The 23666-nt window shown below is 39.2% G+C and overlaps 1 protein-coding gene across 8 annotated transcripts in view; it reads left to right on the forward strand.

The window, feature by feature from the left end:
* The window catches only part of KIF13A (kinesin family member 13A), a 123873-nt gene that overhangs the window by 72517 nt on the left and 27690 nt on the right, over window positions 1-23666 (forward strand). For 6 of the 8 annotated variants that reach the window (XM_090136877.1, XM_090136878.1, XM_090136881.1 and 3 more), the window contains 10 exons: window positions 6560-6670; window positions 7710-7844; window positions 9083-9213; window positions 10270-10356; window positions 10460-10626; window positions 16395-16605; window positions 20705-20867; window positions 21543-21683; window positions 22803-22952; window positions 23233-23397. In XM_090136877.1, coding sequence (XP_089993003.1) covers window positions 6560-6670; window positions 7710-7844; window positions 9083-9213; window positions 10270-10356; window positions 10460-10626; window positions 16395-16605; window positions 20705-20867; window positions 21543-21683; window positions 22803-22952; window positions 23233-23397 — 1461 coding nt within the window. Of the gene's footprint in view, window positions 1-6559; window positions 6671-7709; window positions 7845-9082; window positions 9214-10269; window positions 10357-10459; window positions 10627-11986; window positions 12110-16394; window positions 16606-20704; window positions 20868-21542; window positions 21684-22802; window positions 22953-23232; window positions 23398-23666 lie in introns of all 8 variants that reach the window. The other 2 variants (XM_090136882.1, XM_090136883.1) reach the window with 1 other exon arrangement.

Raw genomic sequence — 23666 nt, forward strand, 5'->3', positions numbered from 1 at the left:
CTTACCACTGCGGGATCGTGGCAAGGTGATATAATCAACCTGCCATGCCTCCGCATATTTATACTTTTGCCATCGCCCTTCCTCCCAGAGTGGTTTCATCTTCTTGGCTTGTTTGATTATAGCACATGTTTCACAGTCATGAATAACTTGTGCAATAGCATCCACAGTTAAGTCCACCCCTCGGTCTCTAGCCCACTTATATGTGGCATCTCTCCCCTGATGGCCCGAGGTCTCATGAGCCCACCGAGCTAGAAATAATTCACCCTTGTTCTGCCAGTCCAGGTCTATCTGAGCCACCTCAATTTTGGCAGCTCGATCTACCTGATGGTTATTTTGCTGTTCTTCAGTAGCCCGACTCTTGGGCACATGAGCATCTACATGGCGAACCTTTACGACCATATTCTTTATTCGGGCAGCAATATCTTTCCACAGTTCAGCAGCCCAAATAGGTTTACCCCTTCTTTGCCAGTTATTTTGTTCCCACTGCTGTAACCACCCCCACAAAGCATTTGCCACCATCCATGAGTCAGTGTAAAGATAAAGCATTGGCCACCTCTCCCGTTCAGCCACATCCAAGGCCAGTTGGACAGCCTTTACCTCTGCAAATTGGCTTGATTCTCCTTTCCCTTCAGTGGCCTCTGCAACTCGTCGTGTGGGGCTCCACACAGCAGATTTCCATCTGCGATGCTTTCCCACAATACGACACGATCCATCAGTGAACAGGGCATACTTTCTTTCATTTTCTGGTAATTCGTTGTATGGTGGGGCCTCTTTAGCTCGTGATACTTCTTCTGCTGGTGTTCCAAACTTTTTACCTTCAGGCCAGTCCATGATGACCTCTAGGATTCCTGGACGGCTGAGGTTCCCCATCCGCGCTCTCTGCGTAATCAACGCAATCCACTTACTCCAAGTGGCATCAGTTGCGTGATGGGTGGGGGGAACCTTTCCTTTAAACATCCAGTTCAACACTGGTAGCCGAGGTGCCAGAAGGAGCTGTGTTTCAGTACCGACCACTTCAGAAGCAGCCCGAACCCCCTCATACGCGGCTAAGATCTCCTTTTCAGTTGGAGTGTAGCCCTCTTCCGACCCCTTGTAGGCCCGACTCCAGAATCCCAGGGGTCGGCCTCGGGTCTCTCCTGAGGCTCTCTGCCACAAGCTCCAAGTGGGGCCTTTCTCTCCAGCAGCAGTGTAGAGGATGTTCTTTATATCCTGCCCTGTCCGTACTGGCCCTAAGGCCACGGCACGGGCTATCTCTTGCTTAATCTGTTCAAAAGCCTGCTGCTGCTCGGGGCCCCATGTAAACTCATTCTTCATTCGCGTCACATGATAAAGGGGGCTTACAATGAAGCTATAGTTTGGAACATGCATTCTCCAAAAGCCCACTACACCCAAAAAAGATTGTGTCTCTTTCTTACTAGTGGGTGGAGACATAGCGGTGATTTTGTTGATCACATCTGTCGGGATGTAACGGCGGCCATCTTGCCACTTTATACCTAGGAACTGAATCTCCTGAGCAGGTCCTTTCACTTTGCTCCGCTTAATAGCAAAACCAGCACGCAGAAGAATCTGGATTATTCGCTCTCCTTTTGTGAAGACTTCTTCTGCTGTATCGCCCCACACAACGATATCATCAATGTACTGCAAGTGCTCAGGGGCACTGCCCTGTTCTAATGCAGTTTGGATCAACCCGTGGCAAATGGTTGGGCTGTGTTTCCACCCCTGGGGCAAACGGTTCCAAGTATACTGAACACCCCTCCAGGTGAAAGCAAACTGTGGCCTACATTCTTTGGCCAAAGGAATGGAGAAAAAGGCATTAGCAATGTCAATGGTGGCATACCATTTGGCTGCTTTTGATTCCAGTTCATACTGGAGTTCTAACATGTCCGGCACAGCAGCACTCAGTGGGGGTGTGACCTCATTCAGGCCACGATAGTCCACCGTCAGCCTCCATTCTCCGCTGGCTTTACGCACTGGCCATATGGGGCTGTTAAAAGGCGAGTGAGTTTTGCTGATCACTCCCTGACTCTCTAGTTGACGAATCAACTTATGAATGGGGAGCAAGGAATCCCTGTTGGTACGGTACTGCCGTCTGTGCACTGTTTTTGTAGCAATTGGTACCTGTTGCTCTTTTACTTGTAGCAACCCCACAACAGACGGATCTTCTGACAGGCCAGGCAAAACAGACAGCTGCTTAATGTTGTTTGTGTCTACAGCAGCTATTCCAAAGGCCCATCGATACCCCTTAGGATCCTTGAAATGCCCCCTTCTGAGGTAATCAATACCAAGTATACATGGAGCCCCTGGACCAGTCACAATAGGGTGCTTTTGCCAGTTCCTACCAGTGAGGCTTATCTCGGCCTCCAACACAGTCAATTCTTGAGAGCCCCCAGTCACTCCAGAAATATGGATTGATTCTGTCCCTTCATAAGTCGAGGGCATCAGAGTGCACTGTGCACCGGTATCCACCAGTGCCTTATATTTCAGTGGTTCTGATGTGCCAGGCCATCGGATCCACACAGTCCAATAAACTCTATTATCCCTTTCCCCCCCCTGACTGAGGGCAGGGCCCCTCTATTCATTACCTGTGGTAACCGGAGCAACTGCACTGGCGGTTGATCTGCTTTGTAATTCTCTCACCCGTGCTCGTAGTACATGAGTAGCTTGGTCGTGCCACTTCCTCATGTCTTCTCCATGGTCACGTAAGTAACGCCACAAGGCAAGTCGCGATGTAGGATTCCTTCCTGGAGCTGGAGAGCGTTTGCCTCTAACAGCTGAGATTTTTGATTTTGCACCTGAGAAGGAGGGTTCATCATCTTTAGTTAGTTGGATCCACATTTGTTCCATCATTTCCTTCATCTCCTTCAGTAGACTCTTTTGACTATTCTGATCTTCATCAAGCGTTTCTGATACTTCTACAGGTTTGTCACGATTCATCAGTGAAGACACTTGCTCTTGGACTTTATTCAGTTGCTCCGTCATTTGTGAGATGGCGGCGATGGCGGCGCGAGTTGGGGGTAGCTGTTGTTCATAGCTTTGGAGCATAAGAATCAATTCATAAACTAAGGGGCTTCTCTGTTGGTCCTGGTATCTGTCCGATGCGGCCAATAGTGCAGAGGCGTATCTGGCTGGTGCTGTTGATGTGAGTTGCTGCCACATTTCACGCGTTGTTCTCACTCTCTCAGGGTCATGGCCTTGTGGGTCATTAAAAACACAGTTCGGGTCATACAACATTTCCACCACGGCTATTTCCCTCAAATACTGGATACCCTGTTCAACTGTATCCCATCTTTTCGTCACAGGCTTCAAGCCGCTTTTGAAGGGGTACCTTTCCTTCACGGCTGTTAATACTCGTTCCCAGAGGGAGGCAGCCCCATCCAGACATCGACTAATTCCTCTGTCAATAGCTGGATCTCTGGCAATGGCTCCTAGTTGGCGGGCTTCATTACCATCTAGAGACAAGCTACTGGCCCCGTCGTCCCAACAGCGAACTAACCAGGAAACGATACTTTCATTTGGGCGCCGTGTAAATTCCTTTCTTGAGCCTTGGATTTCAGTCATCTTCAGAGGCCGACGAGTAGTAATAGAAACTTCCTCTTCATCACTCTCTTCTGCATGTCTCTTAGTTTTTCCTTTTGCCTTTCTTGATGTTGGTGGTTTCGAGGAGGGCCCCTCAGCTGGATCTTCCTCCACCTCCTCCTCCTCCTCTTCTTCTTTTTTCCGTTCTAGACGTGAGGACACTCGTTTCCATTTCTTGCCCTCCACAGGGGCAACTGATATTGTTACTGGTGTCTCCTGTAATTGATCAGATTTGACTTCCCCTTTGGCTTGAATCTCAGCTCGGAAACTCTCTCTCTCCAAAACAGTATTATATAGAGCACGGTAAGCACAAGCCAAACCCCAAATAAGTTGTACCTCCTTAGATTTACCTAAGCCGCACTGCCCCTGTTCCAAATACTGGCTAAGTTTCTGGGGATCCCACAGGTGCTCAAGAGTGAAATCCCATGACATTGCGGGTCCCAATGCTTTTAAGATTTTTCCTAAACCTCCCCATATTCCCTGCCAGTCAGCATTCTCTGGTTCTGGAGGAGACTCCTTCTGCTTACTATTCCTGTATAGGACTACATTCAGGGAGAGTGATATTACGACCACAAGCATGAGAGTTAACTCAGCATTGGAAAAGCGTCTGATAAACCAAAAGGAAAACCTGGAAACTGGTTTGAACATCGTGTGGTTTGTAAAATTAGCTATTCCATCTGGGATGTAGTTGCTTGTGAAATTAGCCATTCCATCCGGGATGCAAGTGTCAAAATTCGTATTAAACATTGCATATAGGTACCAAGATAGGTACCATACAGGCGTCTCCGTCAGTGCCCATATGTAGTTATATATGTACACAAGTCCACAACAAGTAATGATGACATTGATGATTCGCCAGTAGGTCGCGAGAAACACCATAGCTTTTAATCCCTTACTCAGCGCTCCCACGAAAAAGAGTGGGTTCATCGCTGGTTTCTGCTCAAAAAGGGTTAATGAACTGAAACTAACAAGAGGGGGGGGGAAAGGAAAAAAAAAAGGCACTACCCAGACTAAGCAGTGCTCAAAGTTTACAAATATCCCAGAATACTGGCAGTACGCCTGGTCTTTCAAGGTCAAGTTTCCCAGCACAAAACCTGAACTACTGATAATGCTCCCTAACGAAGCTCTCTAAGAGCAGAGAGCGAGATTCGTTCTAAGAGCCAAAAAGCAAAAACCAAAAACAAAAGGCAGCTATGCCCGCATTCTCCACCAAAATCTGTCACGGAATCAACTAGATCAGTTTATGCCCGTGACAGGGGGCAGTAGGCCCCTGCCCTCCCCACCCCCCACCTGGGCCCACAAAATGGGAAGGAAGGGGGAAAAGGAAAAAAACAGCGGCAACAATCTATGGAGGTAAACTTATTTTACTAACTATGATATCGGAATACAAAATAATACAATATAATACAATCTAATTGAAATTGAGACTAATAAATCAAATAAGATATGAGAGAGAGTTCCCGAGACCGAGTCAAACCTGAAAAGCTTGGAACGGCTAGGAAAGCACCCTCCAGCACCCACTGCCAGGCAGTAAGAGACCGCCCCCCCCGGAAGGGTCAGATCCCGTGACTTCCGTAATGTATAGGGATAGGTACGTAGAATTAGAGCATTAACACTTCAATTCCAGTACATGATGTTTTGATGTGGAATATTGAAAATCAAATAAGCAAAAACCAAAACCATGACATTCTGTCTCTTCAACTTTCCATTGAAAACAATCACATGAAGTTATCGGCCAGCATGTTGAGCTCTTATTTGGAGTGGAATATATTCAGCCCCCTTGCTTTTCTTTCCTATTGTGAAATGAGAAGCCTGTGTTAGCTTCAGTGCATGCCTTCCTTCAGAGGTAATCAATGGTGTCATTCTTAAATGATTAAAAGAAACTCTAGGAACGCTTACAAAAGCAAGATAGAATGGAAAGCTAAATATCAAGAGGAATTTGTATTTAAAACTATTATTGGAAGGAAGGCTTTGGAGTTGAACTTCAGACAACTGAGACTTAAGTGAAATACTCTGGTATTTTTATACAGACAGTGAAGCTTGAGTGGCCAGGCTTGCAGATTTTGTTGGCCTGTGTAGTTCCATTAGCCTATGTAGTACTATGTAGATCTTCAGTTATTTCAAATCTGGATGTGTTATAGGGTGATTTCTTAAAGAGAAGGATTTGAGAGTGTCATCAGATGAAGGACTGAACATGAGCTGGCAAAGTGCACTTGCAGCCCAGAAGGCCAACTGTAGCCTGGGTTGCATCAAGAGAAGTGTGGCCAGCAAGTCGAGGGAGGTGATTCTGCCCCTCTACTCTGCACTGGTGAGGCATCACCTGGAGTACTGTGTCCAGTTCTTGGGTCCCAACAAAGGAAGAGCATTGAGCTGTTTGAGTGGGTCTATAGGAGGGCCGTGAAGATGGTCAGAGGGCTGGAGCACCTCCCCTATGAGGTCAGGCTGAGAGAGCTGGGGCTCTGCAACTTGGAGAAGAAAAGGCTCCAGGGGGACCTTATAATGGCCTTCCAGTACCTGAAGGGAGCCTGTAAGAAATCTAGGGAGGGACTTTTTGTAAGGGCATGTAGTGACAGGGCAAGGGGAAATGGTTTTAAACTGGAAGAAGAGTAGGTTTATACTATATATTAGGAAGAAATTCTTTACTGTGAGGGTGGTGAGACACTAGGAAAGGTTGCCTAGAGAGGCTGTGGATGCCTCCTTCCTGGAGGCTTTCAAGGCCAGGTTGGTTGGGGCTTTGAGCAACCTGATCTAACGAGAGGTGTCCCTGCCTAGGTCCCTTCTGACCCAAAATATTCTATTATTCTGTCCTTTTCCTTTGCAAATGACCTGTTTCTTCTGCCACAAAATGCACAGGAAAATAGTTGAAACCGATTCTGTATCTACAGCATTTGATATTCAGTTGGCTGTGTTCAGTTTCCCTTTTTTTAAGCAACTGTTGCAATGTGAACTGTACCTTAAGAATTTGCTAATCTCCATCTTTTAGGCCATGAAGGCACCAGAACTGAAGGAAAAATTGGAAGAGTCTGAAAAGCTAATAAAAGAATTAACAGTTACCTGGGAAGAAAAGCTGAGGAAAACAGAAGAAATTGCACAGGTATTTCAGAAGTTTTGAGGAGAAAAGGTCAGATATTCATTGAGTACAAGTCAGATGAATTTCTTGAGCTCTGGTGAACTATGCTGTATTCCTTTTCTCTGCTCTCCATTTTCTTTCAGTCTAAATTTCATTAGAATAAATGTAGTTTTATCATGGTGTAGTTGATAAAGGCTAATATTTCATTTAAAATTAGAACATGAAAATGCATTTGAGATGTTCTTTTATTTATAAGAACGCAATGGGATCTTGAACAGTTTCCCTTGGAATGGCTAAGAAAACCAAGAATCACAAAAGGATTGGAATTTTGGGTTGTGTTTGTTTACATTTGCTGTTGCTTATAGTGTTTTCTTGACCAGAGAAAGCAAATGAATCCAGGTATTCACTAACGTTTGTTTGTTATTATCACACTTGAAGTAAGACTTTGGGATTTCAGTTATCTTTCTGTCATTTCCACCATCTATAGTTTTAAGAGTGACTTCTGTTGGTTATTCTTTCTAGTCTTTATGTTCCAGAAGCATGCTTTGGTGCAGTCACTGCTAAATAGACACAAAAAATGCAGAACCTCACTGGCCAAACCCAAACCAGCCAAAAAAAAAAAAGATAAAGCTATGAATGAAGAGCAAATGACATGTTTGAACCAAGCAGATGCTTTATCTGCATTAATAATAATACTGGAAAGTTGTAAGCCTAAACTGCGACATGCTCTTTCCAAAATTATCTGACTTATTATCTTCATTTTCACTGCAATTGAGATTAGTTTTTAATAATACAGAGATTCAAATCCACCCTCTGTAATGCCTGAGTACCTCTGATACAATCATTAAAGCATGTGTTTGAGGATTAAGTCTAACCTTTTGTTATTGGTGTATAAAAATTATGTTAATATTATACTTGACCATTGTCCTAAGTTCTATTTTTCTGTTACAAGAATACTAAGGGTGTGTTAATCTTCAGCTCTAGATGCTGTACTTTTATTTACTTGCTATACTTGTCTCTACGTATTGCAGCAGCCAAGATTAATCTATTTTTGTGCTTGCAGGAGAGACAAAGACAGCTAGAGAGCATGGGAATTTCCCTAGAGTCTTCAGGTATCAAGGTTGGAGATGACAAGTGCTACCTGGTGAACCTGAATGCAGACCCTGCACTCAATGAACTTTTGGTTTACTATTTGAAGGTAAGAGTGCATACAAGACGTTTGCATAGAATGGAAGGATATTTATTGTTTTTGATTTCTGGATTGATTTATAATTCAGAGTGTATTTAGATTGATAAGACTAGTTGCAGTAAAGTAGAATAGGACTCCTCCTGCTGTTCAGGTTTACTTTTTCCCTTCAGCTTCAGTAGTTTCCTAATTGATCTACTGGTTGCCAGCAGTGGAAGAAGTGTTCAGTATTTGCCAGAATCGAGATAAATACTGGGTTTTTCAGATAGGATGTGTATAGAATTACTTTTTGCACTAAAGAGCTGTTCTTCCTGAAGTAAGAGCCTAGTGTAAGATGCTTCTTTTTGTTAGTGAGTTGAGAATTTTCTTAAATATTCAGTGAGTTAGAGTGTAAAGGGATCATGTTTAGCCATAATTGTAGGAGTAAGTATAGGCTTCAGTGGGAGAAAAAGCTTTAAAAAAAAAAAAAAAAGAAAGAAGGTGCCAGGTGAGGAGAGAAAGTGAGAAGGAAGCCCTGTTAAGAATATGCTGAAATACATTTTCCTTGTTCTACTATCTTCCATACCATTCAGTTTAGAATAGTCTTCCTGTCGGAGTTTCAAATGCAAACCTAATAAGGCAGGCTGAGTAGGAAATACTTGGTAAGCAGGAGTTTCTTGTTAACAAGATAGAAAAGACTATCTTATGTGTTTTATGAGTATTTTTCTGCTTTAGTGGTTGAGATAAGGCTTTTATATTTGAACAGTAACAAATAGAGTACAACTTATTTAATAGTAAAATACAGTTTTTTCAGCCAGATTTACGGTATGATTTGCAATTATGTGGAGATTAGTATGTTTAGCTGCATTATTAATATAGCTGTCTTCTGAAAAGCAGCCAATTCTGTGTGTCTTGTTTTACTTTCCTTGTTATCCTTTGTTCCACATGGCTGCATGACATGGCTTGTTTTCTTCTCTGTATTATTGTTTGTATGTATGCATAGTCTGGGAGTATTTTAAAATCAGAACTTGTCTATCAGCTGCTTTATTTTGCTTTGCTTGAAGCTGGAGGAAGATAAAGTGCAGAGCAGAACAGAAGTGTATGAGAGACCTTTCCAGTCCTCAGATCTACTGTGGCATCATTTCTGCTCTATAAAAGTACCTAGCAAAGGGCACATGTAGGTGGTGGAGCCTCAGTACTTCAACTAATATTGCTTTAGTTATGTAAACAGCAATAGTTTGCTTCTCTCTTAGTAATAGCTTGTTTTTCAGGATCACACAAGAGTTGGTGCAGATACTTCTCAGGACATACAGCTCTTTGGTATAGGAATCCAACCTGAGCACTGTGAGATTGATATTGCTTTGGATGGAGAAGTCACACTCACACCAAAAGAAAATGCCAGGTAAGGACGATCAACAACACTTGTTTGCTCTTCAGCAAAGTGTTTGCTTTTCATTACCAGAAGATGACTTGCATGTGTTTTTATCTTACCAAGTCAGAAATATCTTTTTTTGATCAGTGAGTAGCTGTGGTATAAGTGACTTAGATACGTAGAAGGTGAAATTCAGAGATAAAACCAAGATTTCCTCACACACCCCCACATGCCACTGCCTAATAATGAGCTATCAGTGGTTTAGCTCAGAATAAACCATCACAAGAAAGTAATCATTAGGAATGAGGAACCACTGCTTATATGTATACTGGCTGGTAGCAAGGTGACAGAGTTGCTCCTGGCTATTTCAACCTGATGATGGGATAGGAGGCTGGTTCTTAATGTGGGAGGAGAAAACTTGCCTCTGAGAAGTTCCTTTTGTAAAGCTTGGTATTTTCTGAGAGAAGAGGTGAGAAAAGAGATCCAAAGACCACCATTACTATTGTGTCAATTAAACATGTGTTGTGAAGTCATATTTTCCTTTTGTTTCTGCTGTGGATTCTTGCATAGAATTCTAAATGTCTTTATCACTTAATATCTGATGACAAAAGATAAGCAGTACTATTGCCTTAACTTTACTGCTTAGTTACTTACAAGTATGCAATTTAGATCTTAGGGTCTTTTCTTATAGTTGAGTGCCTTGTATGTTAGCAGTATGTTTTACATGCGTGGATTAACCTGTACCTTGAAGAGCTCTGTCAACAGGATTTATATGCAACCAAGTTTGTAGACTTCATAAGAAACAGACAGTGACCCAGTTTGAAAAATGGGCAATAAAAAGAAAGTTCAGCTAACAGTAATCTTATCTATTTACTGAAAATTTGCAGCAGTCAGAGCTGAAAGGGAAAGAGGTTTTGTTTTTACTTCTGATGCAAGGAATCAAACCAGTAACTGTCTCATTCATACTTTAATGAGAACCTAGGTGATTTGTACATTATGTAATATAAATCACTGTATGTGGGAGAAACAATACTTCTCAACCATTTCGTTTTAGGATTTTTCTGAAGTTGAATTTTCTTTTTTCAGATCCTGTGTAAATGGTACACTGGTGTGTTCTGTCACTCAGTTATGGCATGGAGATAGAATATTATGGGGAAACAACCACTTTTTTAGGTAATAGTTTATATTTATTTACCAGCTTTCTTACATTCGGTCTTTTTTTCCCTGCACTGTTCTTCATAAACCTTTTAGAAACTGAATTTTTATTTTTACACAGAATCAATTTACCAAAGAGGAAACGACGAGATTGGCTGAAAGACTTTGAGAAAGAAGCTTTGTTAGGAGAGCATGATCTGGATGCAGCCAGTGAAGCTTCTTCAGAACCAGACTATAACTATGAGTTTGCTCAAATGGAAGTTATTATGAAGACACTGAATAGTAATGGTAAGAGAACTGACAGTTAAGATGTCCAAAGATCTTTTTTTTGTGGAGATCATTTAATAAATTCAGAATGTAACTTAATTTCTAGATTAAAAACAAATGATACAGTTACTCCAGTGGCCTTGGGGCATTTTCAGCAAAAAGTGTTTAACAGAAATATCAGGTGTAAATATCCACTCAGTTGTAAGTGCACACGTGTGTGTATATAATCTGTGCATGTATAGATATATAGATTGTATACACACACTTACAACTGAATGGATATTTACATATAAATATGTGTACATATATATGTTCACACATATATACACATACTGTTTGGGTGATCTTTGGTATTGTCACCCTTCAGAAAGATTTTGTTGCCTGTGTTAAAGCCTTGATATAAATATTTAATTTAATTTAATTACTGAGCAAATGGTCTAAGAGGTAAGAAGAAATTTAGCTGAGACAATTACGAATTTGCTTCTGCCCAGACATACAGTTTCACCTGTATGTCTGCTAATCCTTATAGTGCAGTTGAAATGTAATCGTGCAAGTAAAATCATCATCTAAGTCCTTCTGACTTTGAGTTTTGCATGTTGTTCCAGATAGAAATGTGCTTCGGTTATGTCTGATTCATCCTTCCTTTTGCATTGAACATTACCAGCATCACCATAACTAGGTTAAAAAGACATGGAAACCTTAACAAGGCTGTAGTCAAAAACATTAGCTAGTGTAATTTTTAGCTTCTTGATCACTGTGAAGTTGTTTTTAATTGAAGTTTGTCAAAACCTATTGTGATGCCTTTTCTGGACGGTTATTCTAGATAAAATATGGTATATTAAAAAAATGGTATGATATATGGTGTATTTAAAATGTGTATAAAATGACATGATATTGTCTTGGCTTCCAGAAGGCAATTCAGAATTCATGTGTTATAATATGAGATGAAGAAATGATGAAAAACTTAGTGAAGTGCTGAGTGCTTTGTACAGGTTTTCTAACTGCACAAAATTTCAGAAGCAAATGCCTTTTTTTTTTTCTCTGACCAAGACAACTCAGTAGATGGCATTTCATTTTTTTCTGATCTTTCTTTGTATCTTCATAATATTTCCATTCTTTGCTGTGGTTCAGCTGTTGAAATTCAGTAGTGATTTTTTTTTCTTGGTCTCCTTTTCAGCTTCCTTATTTTTTGCTTTTGACTACAGCATGATTGTTTCCTTATGCATAATTCTGTAGAAATCACTTGCACATTTTTATGGTCTGATTGTGATTTTAATGTTTTGTGTGTGTGTGCGAGTGAGTTGCAGGTTCAGACTATTTAAGGTGGAAATGAAGTTATTGTGTGATAACAGTTATTCTCGTTATGGTTCACTCATACCAGGAGACGAATTTCAGATGAATCTACCATCCTGGTGGTCTTCAGTGTTGTCATCCCTTGTGAAGACTCTGTTGCCTGTTTTAAGGTCTCAAACCATCCCATGTCTGTGCCAAAACTGGGATAAAGGTTTTGAACTTGATTGGCTCATGCATGATACTGCTGGAGAAATTTGAAAGCATTAATTGATGCTTGATCTGCTTGTCACTAACTGAGAGTTTGAATAAACTGCAGCAGTCAACAATAAGTTAGTACTCTTTGAGTGGAGGGACCCTTATTTTGAATTCCATGTGTTATTGTCTAGCTGATGGTAATCATTCTTAACAATACTTCAGACATCTTTACATTTCAATTCAGTAGGCTTTCTTGACTTTGGTCCAAGCCTATCTTAGTCTTAGCTGGGTTGTTTTCCATGTCTTTACTGAAGCGCAGACTTTGCTTTTCTAGTAGAGCTGCTTCCTTCCTAATGCACAGCAGGTGTGTGGTGTGTGACTGCAAACAATTTCAGAGGCATCATAACCCCCTTATACCACTTCTCATCTCTTCTGCTCCCTCCTTTATAGGTGCTCTGAACTAAGAGGGAGTAATAATTGATAATAAAACCCTGACAAAGCAAGCAGCTGTGAGTGTCATTGGCTCATCTTCTAATTCCAAGCTAGATAGCATTTTACCAATTTGATTCTTCTTGATAGTATATCTAAATTAGTTTTCTGACAGGCTTTGAGTTTGTTGAGTAGAAAGTACAGCAGATTTGTTTCAATACTATTTATTTATGGTGGAAAAATAAATATGGGGGAAATAGAAGAAATAATGAATTAACTGATGCCTAGTAATTCTATCATTTATATTCTTTGGAAAAAAAAGACACCGGGGCAGAGCAAGCTTTGTTTTGTTTGGTTTTAAATTTGATATATGATTACTTTGGGGTTTAGTTTTCTTCTTTCATATCAGAAGTTGATATAGCCTAGAGCCAAGAGGTTTTTTTATCTTTTGCTTTGTGTTTTTTTTTCCATTCATCTAGTTTTATATAGTTGAGAACAGTAACTCCCTATAAGTAAATAGCCTGGTTTCTGCTGAGCATAACCATTAGATTTTGTAGCATATAAGCAGTTACAGCAGTGTCACATTTTACATCTGGCTCCTGAGAAACTCTGAGGATAATGAGGAAAATGTGAAACTTTGAAAAGAGCTGTAAAGAAAACATCCTGATTCTTCCCGCCCTGTTTCAACACATTCACCTTTTTCATGGGATTCTGTCAGATCAGCATTGTACCACAACTTTGTGATGCTGATCTGACAAGGATTTATTCCTGTATAGGGTGCAGTGGCTAAGTAAACAATGAGATTAGGTTACACACTTTCTCATTTGAGCAAGCAAAAAAGTACAGCTCAGGGTGGGGATTTTGATGGAGTTCAGCAAAGCAGTACATGTCAGAACCTCTTCCTAGCTTGCTCAGAAAACTGCACATACATGAAATCTGAAATATTTTATTCAGCATTGTTATTACTGGATTAACAGATTCCTGGTGTGAATTATGTAAAAATGCAGCAAGGTAACCAAACACCATTTGTACATTCTTTTTATAAAAGTACTCTTTTTATAAAACAGTAATATTCTAACAGTTTGCAGAGATCTAACTGCATATGGATGGTCTTGTTGGAACCACTGAACTATTTTTGCCACATAAATAAGTGGAGAGGTGTGACAATGCTTCTCACACTGTATGGAATTTACTGTGCATTTGGCAAGCACCAGGTAGAATCTTGCCTAATTTGACTTTGCATGGGCAATCCAAAATAGTGGATTATAGTATTTAAATCCAGCTTAAACATTGTTTGCAGTTCTTCTGAGCTGTGAAAATGTTAATTTTTTCATCTTCCAACTGTATGTTTAGTTTTTCACTATAAGACTTCGCTTTTTCTATGTGAATCTTTTTCAAGAAATGAATTGGAGGCTTTTCTAAGGTGTAAATTTGTTTTGCATTGCAATACAAGCATAGTCTCTCCCCCACCACAGTAACGAAATTGGTTTAAATTAGAAATGTTGGACTAGCTTTTTGCATCATTTGCCAAATGTTTTCCCTGGTATCTTAAAGTAGCTGTGATTCTGTAAATGTCAGGAGCTGAAAAAAAAAATCACTGTTATGAAAGAACTGCTCCCTGACACTGGAGCTGGTCTTGGAGCAATTTAGGAAAAGTCTTAATGACTCAGCCTTAGATTCATTTCCTGTGTTTCCAAACACAATAGACCTTAATTTCTTCCATTCCTCTTCTCTGCCTGCTGTTTAATACCTGATTTCTCAGCTATTCTTATGCATAATTAAAACTATGTTAAGGATTATACGAGAAATCTATACATGTGAAGATGTCTGGTATTATCAGAATGAGTTAGGAGGAGGATGCAGGTCAACGTGAGTAACTTGGTTTGTAGTTTAGAATATTAAAATTCATTTTAGTCAGTTGTTTTTGCTGCGTTGTCTGTTTAAACGCCAAAAATAGCTTAACAGACTCCTGAGAACATCATGTACTAAAAATTGCTAATTCTGATTATTTTAAGGCACATCTGGATCACTGTTTTGCTGTTTGGTTGCTATTTATATTGACAGTTTTTTAACTTCATTACTTAAAAAAGCCATCATGGTGGAACTTTAAGATGCCTTTGTGTGAAACCAGTGGTTTCTTTCACTGACAAGATGTGGGCTACTGTAACAATCTACAATTATAACTGTTTTCTGCCAAAAATAAAGATGTGCTTTACATAAATCTCAGTATTTCAAAAAGTTTGCTGAGAGGCGAATAAAAATCCACTGTAACAACAGATCCCCAGAGATCCTGTTTGCTTTTCTGGCATTTATTGTGGGAAGGATTTGTTTTGTGAAATGACTCTCCTAGGTATCCATACATGTTGAAATCACAAACAGTGCTTTAGTTTAACAAATTCAGTCTTAGTACTAAGTAGGTTGTTATATGTTACTGAATACAGTAATACCACATTTCTAGAAATACAAGGGATCTGTGTGGGGGCAGACTGTATGTGCCAGCTGTGCTGACCTGCATATAGTGCTGTTGATTAATCCTCTATGGAAGCTATGGAATCCTCTACTGAATGCTGTTGTAACCCAAATTTTGTTTCATGTAGCCTTGTAGTATCAGGAACACTCACGCACAAATTTTAAGTCTGGATTTCAGTAGTGAACACAAGGTGATTCATAACTAAATCACACTGATAATTATTAGTATTTGAGAAGTAGATTTTGAGTTCTGAAACAGGGCAGTATAATTAAATGTAGGTTCATTTTTCCCCTTTTTGACAGGCTGAAATCCTTAAAAGTCACAACAAAATTTTTTTTAGTCTTCAAAATGGAAGAGATATCACAAAGAATTATTTTAAAACTGAAGGTGTTTTTTTTTGTTTGTTTATAAATCTTGGCACGTCCTAGACCTGCAATGTTACTTTCTCCATTTAATATTCTACCACTCCAACTATGGAACCCCCTCCTCCTCCTTACCTTTCTGGTATATATAATGAGCAGTTGTTATACGGTGTGCTGTCACTATAATATATTAATCTAAACTGATTTCTTTTGCAAACCAGATTTTGGCTATACTTAAGATTTCAGATGTATATGCATGAAGAAGGTGTGTGTGTGTGTATGCATGTGTATATACGTATGTATATATATACATACACATACTGATAGTATATAGGAGAAGCTTTTCTTGTTAGATTCTCTTTCAGACTTGCCACTGAACCTAAAACTGACATTAGAGCTTTAATTTGGATGTAATTTAGGTTTAACTATAGTTAATTGATACAAGCAGTTGTTTCAAGTCATAGTATTTAACTGGGTATTTGCTCCGGACAATTCTGAGATGAAATGTACTTCGTAGTCCCCTCCAGAACATTGTCTGCTTCAGTGTTGTGAAGTGCATTGGTGAATTGTGGTGCATGACCCTTTAGCTGTTTGTCTCAGTTTTCATCTGCAGCTATTCAATGTCTCATTCTCTGCCAAAATGGAGAAAGTAAATAGCTTTTTACTTCCTGAGATAATTTCCTTCTCTGGTTAACATCATCTTCCCTCATATTTTGCTTTGTTTCCTTGTTTTCTTCTTACTGGTTTGTTCATTTTTCCATGTATTCTTTTTTTCCTACTGAGATTCTGGAACATGCTATAAATCCCCAGTACTGACGTACACAGTAAAGGAGGATGTTAGCTGTTGTTGTAGCTTCTTTGCATGACATTTTTCTTGTTTGAATTTACTTATTGAATTTGGTACTTATTATTTTGGGTTTCGTTTTTGGGGGCAACGCATATCCAGTGTTTGCAAAGAGTCTGGGCTATCTTGATTACTGTTACCATACAAATGAAGAAAGTGACGTTTTCCCTTTATTATTATTATTATTTTGTCTCAGACCCAGTACAAAATGTGGTACAGATCTTGGAGAAACAGTACCTGGAAGAGAAGCGGAGTGCTCTTGAAGAGCAGCGGCTGATGTACGAACGTGAGTTAGAGCAGCTGCGGCAGCAGCTCTCTCCTGAAAGGCAGCATCAGCATGGCAGTGACAGACTCTCCTACACTGCTCAGACTGCACAGCAGAAAGTAAATCTGTGGACAGAAGAGAGGTGAGAATGCGGGAGGAATGCTGGACTTAAAGGAATCAGTAAGAACTACAAAGGAAGGGCTCTAAGTGAAAGATAGGACTTGAACAGTCTGTCAGAAATGATTTTTTTTTTTTGTAGAATTAAGATTTGCCTCCATCAAAGTGTTAGGGCCTTAATTAGGGCTAGATTCTAATCCCTAGTGCATATACAACATCTTCCTGTTTGATACAATGTGATATGAAATCAAAATTTAGCTTATATTGATCAGCCTTACAGTACTTCTAAATTATTTTATTACTTAACGTGCTTCTGAAATGTTTGGTTTAATATCTAAGTTAGAAGAAAGGAAAGGATAGCATATGAATAAATTTGTCATTTCATGCTGAAGTGTCCACAAAGGATTATTGTGTGTTTGAGAGTATCCAATGAAAATACAGGATTTTGCAGTCTGAAACTACAAAAAATATAATAATCCTAGTCTTTCAGTTTTGTGCATATGTGTTTCTAAAGTAAGTCCAGCTTTAGAAGAGGATTGCCTTAACTTTGAGAACTGCAGGTAGTCAAATAGAGTATATTAGAGCTGTTAAGGAAGAAAAGGCTTGCAATGAGGTGAAAATACAGAAAGCTCTTTGCAAAGGAATAGCATGGCACCTGAACAAAGCTCTGGTAAAAGATCTGGATTGCAGGAGGAGCTTAATAAGTAAATCAAGAAGTTGTGAGCTGAGTTTAAGCAGTGTGTATGTGCATCTCAGCAGAGGGAAGCTTATGTTTTGTATCACTGTGGAGAGAAGGACATCAGCTCCATGGAGTTCCAAATCATCACCCAGATGATTTTTTTTGTCTGACAGGTTTTCATTGTACAAGCAAGTATTCTGTCCTTAGGTTTGTTCAGCAGGAAGGATGATGAGGTGTACTAATAGGTTACTTGTAAGCATCTATCTTCTTTTTAAAATAAAACTTCATTGTTTACTTATTGCTTTTTCTATATGTGGAGAGTTTGAATGCACTTTCCTATTTCATTTATTTTTTCAATTATTTTTCATTTATTTTTGCTTTGCCTTTCACCATAAATAACTTAATGTGCAAGAATTGTCTAAATAACGGAAGCCAATGTTGTGTTGCAGCCTTCAAATTCAAAATGTTAAAAATAGAACAGAAGAGATCTTAGTTTAGTTATTATGTGTGCTTTTGTTTTGTAATTTCTGCCAAGTTTGGCCTGGAAAAAAAAAGCAGTCTGTTCGCACGCTCAGCCATGATGCCTAAAATGTTTTCCATGGCGAGCTTAGGGAGAAGCATTGCTCTGTTTCAACTTCAGTTAAAATAATTGTTTGCCCCTGTAAGAGCTAAAAAAAGAATTGTTATATTGTGAACTGAATGTAAAGTATTGCAGAGTCACAGTTGTGATTTGCAGGCTGTTTTAGTAATGCAGAGGAGTGTGAAATAAAGAACGCTCCAGTCTGAATCACTGCTGTTTAACTTCGAACACAGCAATGCAATCAAGATATCATTGATAACCCACTTCAGTTGCCATACTTTTACAGGAGAAATACATGTTGAGAAGTGGGCTTATGGGCAAAGGAAGCAGTATCTCTAAGAGATGCAACAGAAAGGAGGAAACAGCAGAAAAAAGCATTCTTGTCCCTGAGGGTCAGAAAGATAAAACTGTAATTGATAGTCTAAAAATTAACCAGACACTGTAACCACAAAATGACATAAAAATGAAAATCTGGAGTGGTATCAAAACTGAGTTCTGCTAGGCTTCTCTTCTGACTATTTGTTAGAAGATTTTTAGGGGGGGGAGCTGAGCTTTGAACAAGTGTATTGGCTGTGGACTTCATGTATTTCTTTTGTAAAAGTATGGCAACAAATCCTTGTAGAGGATATTCACCAGCCAACTGGCCAGAGGGCAAGAAATGCAGAAAACATGAGAAGACTCAGTGCAAAGAACACGTGAAAGACCAAGTGTCTGGGTTGCATAGGGTTTGGTTAATGCTGTTTTGGCTGTCATTCTGTTGCTAATAGAGCTGAAACCTACTGGATCAGCCAGCGGAAGGAATTTGATAAGCATCAGATGTGGGCACATGGTTGTGTCTGTCAGATTAGCTAGAATACATTACGCAGAGTTTATTCTAGCTTTATGCTGACTGTGGGAGGACAGATGATACCTGATACAGTGCTAAAACCCCTTGGTGTAAAGTAAATCCATTGTAACTTTGAACAAATGTATCTGTTGGGTGACTGGTGGTGGTGTACTGGAGCAGAGCTATAGTTTGTTCTGAGTCAGCATTCTGTCTCTGGCACTGAGGACACAAGAGACTTGCAGTGACACTTAGTGAGTGTGAGATTTGAAGGTTTCTCTAGTGCTTGGCTTAAACAAGTGTTTGAGTATTTCATGTTCAGTGGATATTTGCTGTGGCTAACACACAGACAGAGTTTGTCATGTTTTTTGTGTAGTACAAATTTAGGAAGGTCATCTGAAATATATTTTTTAGCTAAGTTTCTGGAAGAATGATGCCGTAGCAGCAGAAAAATAACTGCCATAAGAAAATCAGAGCTACTCATAATAGTTGCTTGAGCTGTCATTACTGCTTGTAAGTCCTCATAGTCTTAAACCATCTCTTTCTCAAAGAGCTAGCAAAGATAAGGATGGTGTGGGAGCAACCCCAAAAAGCTAGCCAGATGCAGGCTCCTGAGTGAGGGAAGGGACTGGCTGTAGCTGAATCCTAAAGCATTTACAGATGAAAACTGTCTTCTGCTTCTCAAATGGGATAGCTGTTTTGCAGTGGTTGCAGGTGTAACAGACACTCAGCACGAAGTACTGCTTAATGAGTAATCTTTCACTCATCTTCATTTTCTGGGTGAATCCAAAATTAGAGCAGTCTGTGGGATGCGTCACTCCAGTGGGCCAGCATTGCTCACTTAATCTTTAGAGCCAGACTAATAGAAGCAGGAGAGAAAATTTCCATGTAACACCTGGAGTATATATGGAGAAAGTGGACTTCAACTGCTATAGCAACTCTTTAAGTTCCAGCAAAATCCACCACTGTTGCAAGCTCAGGCCAGATAGGTGAGAGAGACAAAGCAGCATGTTTTATCACATTGAAGGCTCTAGAAAATTCAGTTCTATGTGCTGATGCTGTTAGTACTTTGTCACCTCGATACAGTATCAGGGAAGAGTCAGAGTGCAATGGAAATTCATTCGAGGGAATGTTTGGTCACTGAAAAATCTGAAATTTGATCATGATCATTTTGCAGAAGGTGATGGGACACAGTAAGTTCTGTTGGGGTTACAAGGAAGGCAGAAAGGGGATCTTCCTGTTTACTCAAAGGATAGTTGTGAAACTTCTTTAACTTGCTTTTTAGATAAGACTCCCAGGTATGAGTGCATTGCAGGTGGAGATATAGTGTGTGTCACAGCACGTTTGCCGGGTTATATGTTAGAAGTGATTTGCTCAGACAGGCCCTACAAACCTTTCTGGAATTTGTCCAGATACTGTTGTGTGTACAGAATGCAGCAGCTTTAACCTGTGCTCATTCATTGATTTAGTTAAAAGCTACTCTTGGTAAATAGGATTTACGGTGGTTTTTTAATATATACATTTGAGGTTGCTTCAATATATGCAGGATAATCCAAGAGTCTGTAGAACTTGCAAAGCCCTGACTGTAGTGTAAAGCTTTGGCCTGCAATGATTTCAGATTCCAATGTCACAATATGAGGAAGAACAGTTTTTATTAAGATAAAATATTACATGTTGGGACTGGTAGTTTCTGTGCAACTTGACTATAGATGAAAGGCAAAGACAACTGCAATTATTTCATTTCTTGAAAGAATATTCCTAGGGCTCTTAACAAATTATCACCGTAACATCTTTTATAGTGCCCTTTTTTTTGGGGCATTACTTTGCAAGACTTATCTCTACAATAATATATTTGTTTAATATGTGATCACTGTTTTTCCTTTATAAAACTGTCCAACACTTTCGAGTTTGCTGACGTAGTGAAGTTTGGCATTTCTTCTTAAACTTGCTTCAGAAAATTCTTTGTTAGCACCTCTATTTGCAGCTTTCCAATAATAGAAATAGGTTTCTGTGTATTTTTCATGTTCCCTACTGCACCGCAGGGATGAATTGTTTCGACAGAGCCTGGCTAAACTTCGAGAGCAGATAGTGAAAGCAAATACGCTGGTGAGAGAAGCAAACTTCTTAGCAGAAGAAATGAGTAAGCTGACAGATTATCAAGTAACACTTCAAATCCCTGCTGAAAACCTCAGTGCCAACAAAAAGGTAATAGCTGGAAAATGAACTAGTTTTATTCTTAATAAAAAAATGCAGATGTATTTAACATTCATCTTCAACTTAAGGCCATAAAATTTTATTTTTGTTAGATTGTGTAGGCAAAACATAGATGCTACTTGATTTTAATATATTGAAAGTGATTAACATAAAAATGACATTACAGTATTAAGTATGGCTCTTAGTGTTCTTTCAAGTGTGTGATAAGAGTATATGAAGGTGGTTTGTGACCAGACATTTCTGTTCTGTTGCTGTAAAATTTGAGTAAAGTGCTGCATTTTAGTTGTTTGCAAAAATGACCTATTTTAAGATCCTTGTAACTTTTTCTAAAGTGCTTTCCTGTTGTAGTGTAGCTGTAAATATAATGGTAGCAATTAAAATAATATTCTCATCGTAAGTTATTTATGATAAGTCAGTTGTAAGACTGAGAGTTGTTAATGGTAGTGTGTAAATAGAAGTTGTTTAAGAAGAAAAAAAAAGGTCTGAATCTTCAGAGATGTGTAAGGATATGCTGTGATAGAGGACAGAAATGGTATGGCTGGCATGCAGAGGAAGCTGTATATTGTCTATTTTATTCCTTTTTAGGAGTACAATTTGAGTGAAAGGTTAAACTACTCACATTCATGCACTGTTCCTACAGTTGTTATTTTTTTTCTTCTGGCTTAGAGGGGTGCAATAGTGAGTGAGCCTGCTATTCAAGTGAGAAGAAAAGGAAAGACCACTCAAGTGTGGACTATTGAGAAACTGGAGAACAAATTGATTGACATGAGAGATCTCTATCAAGAGTGGAAGGAGAAAATTCCTGAGGTATGAAATATTTATTTTTGAAAGGGATCACAGTTAGTTTTCTTCTAGCCCCTTTCAGTATGTTGCACAGATGAAGTGCAATGAGTTAATATATGAAAGAGTGTGGTACTGTGGTGAAAAAAGAAACAACTGAGAACAAAATGCCCATGCGGAGTAAAACACAGGTATGTCTTATCCTCACTTACACTCTCAGATATGGTTGTGCTAAGCTAGTGACTGACTCATGGCAGCAGTTAAGACTTATGTTTACCTTCCATTATACAAATGCCATTCGGATAACTCTGAATGGAAACAGCAAGCTGGAAATAGTGATTAAACATTGGTCAGTATCAAAAGTAGCTTGAATGACTAGAGTGCCCATGCTGCTTAATTACATTTCAAGTGCAGATCACATCAATGGGGTAGAACTTGATTTTAAAATGATAAATATCCTGTAATTTTGGTTATATATCCTCTAGCCATAAAAGAGTGAAGAAATCAATTAAGATTATGTAGTCTGCATCAGTATCTGTATGAGAACCAAGTGGTGTTTCCTGAGAATCTAAGTAGCAGATCAGATTTAGAAATGAGTGTAGGACTTGGTTTACATCTTCTTGGTTTACATCACAGGTGTATCTTACTGTCATACGGCCGATACGGAGCACCTGAATTATTTGTAACAAGAATCATCCCCAGATATGTTTGAACAGAATTGTGCTTTTGTTCACTGCCTTAGACAAGACAGACAATGGGAATCTTTAAAATCATGATACACAAGATGCTGACTCTTGAGTAATCATAGTAGCAATTGTAGGCTTAAGTAAGAGTAATCCTGCAAATTCCTTTTTGCCCAAGTAGTGGCTGCCAGCAGCCATAACAGCTCTTCATCTTGAGGATTGTTTGTGCTTTCATTTAAAAAGTAAAGACATCCTTATGTTACTACTTACCATAGTAAAGAAAGGGTTGTATGTCTCATCTCAAAGATTTCATTTTAGATTTCCCTTTCTGTTTGTGTAAGAGGAAAGAGCAGAAACGTGGTAGTGACTTAATTTTTGTGTCGTGATCTTGTATTGCTTGGTAATCCAATTTTGATTTTCATGCTTAAAGTTTTTGAAATATCTTTTGTGCTCTTTAAAACAGATAAGGAAGCTCATTGGCAAAAGAGGTGATCCTTTTTATGAAGCACAAGAGAATCACAACTTAATTGGTGTGGCAAACGTGTTTTTGGAGTGCCTTTTCTATGATGTTAAGCTGCAATACGCTGTGCCTATCATCAGCCAGCAGGGGGAGGTAAAGCGAAATAGTGTCCTGATTCCCACCTGTGCATTCATACCTATGTGGATAACGTTTGTTTGTTTGTTCTTAAAAAAAAGCTTAATAGTTCTGCATAAAAACAACTTCTTTATATTGTTTTCTCTTCTTTTTTGTTACTTTTCATGTGATAGTTGTGAGCTGTTCAGTTCTAACATTCAGTGCTAGTTAACAGTCTCTGTATGCCTCCTAGAGTAATAAGATATCTACCATCTTTTCCTTTGAAAAGCATTGATTCTTAGTATTTTTCTTGCCTTAGGTTGCAGGACGATTGCATGTTGAAGTAATGCGAGTCACTGGGTCTGTCCCAGAACGTGTGGTAGAAGGAGATGACTCATCTGAGAACTCCAGTGAGAGTGGGAGTCTGGAAGTCATGGATAACAATGGAGAAATTATTCACAGAGCAAAAAAGCTCTCCTGCAGGGTAAATGAGAGCACGTGATGAATTTAACAGTTTCAGACCTTTGTAACTGTGTAGTCAGTCTTAACTACAAAACTATGTAAACAATTTATTGCATTAAATTTTATAAAGATAAAACAGTTTTCTTAAAAGAGAGTGACTTCTCTTGGTTCCTGTTCAGTGCATGCCAGTCTCACTGGCCATGCTTGCCAGTAACTGAACTGATCAGCGTTAGTTTCTGGTATATGTAGATTTATATAATAAATACTGACATTACAAGAACTGTCTTTCAT

The sequence above is a fragment of the Phasianus colchicus genome, chromosome 3, assembly GCF_987193195.1.
Source record: "Phasianus colchicus chromosome 3, bPhaCol1.hap1.1, whole genome shotgun sequence".
NCBI classification, from domain to species: domain Eukaryota; kingdom Metazoa; phylum Chordata; class Aves; order Galliformes; family Phasianidae; genus Phasianus; species Phasianus colchicus.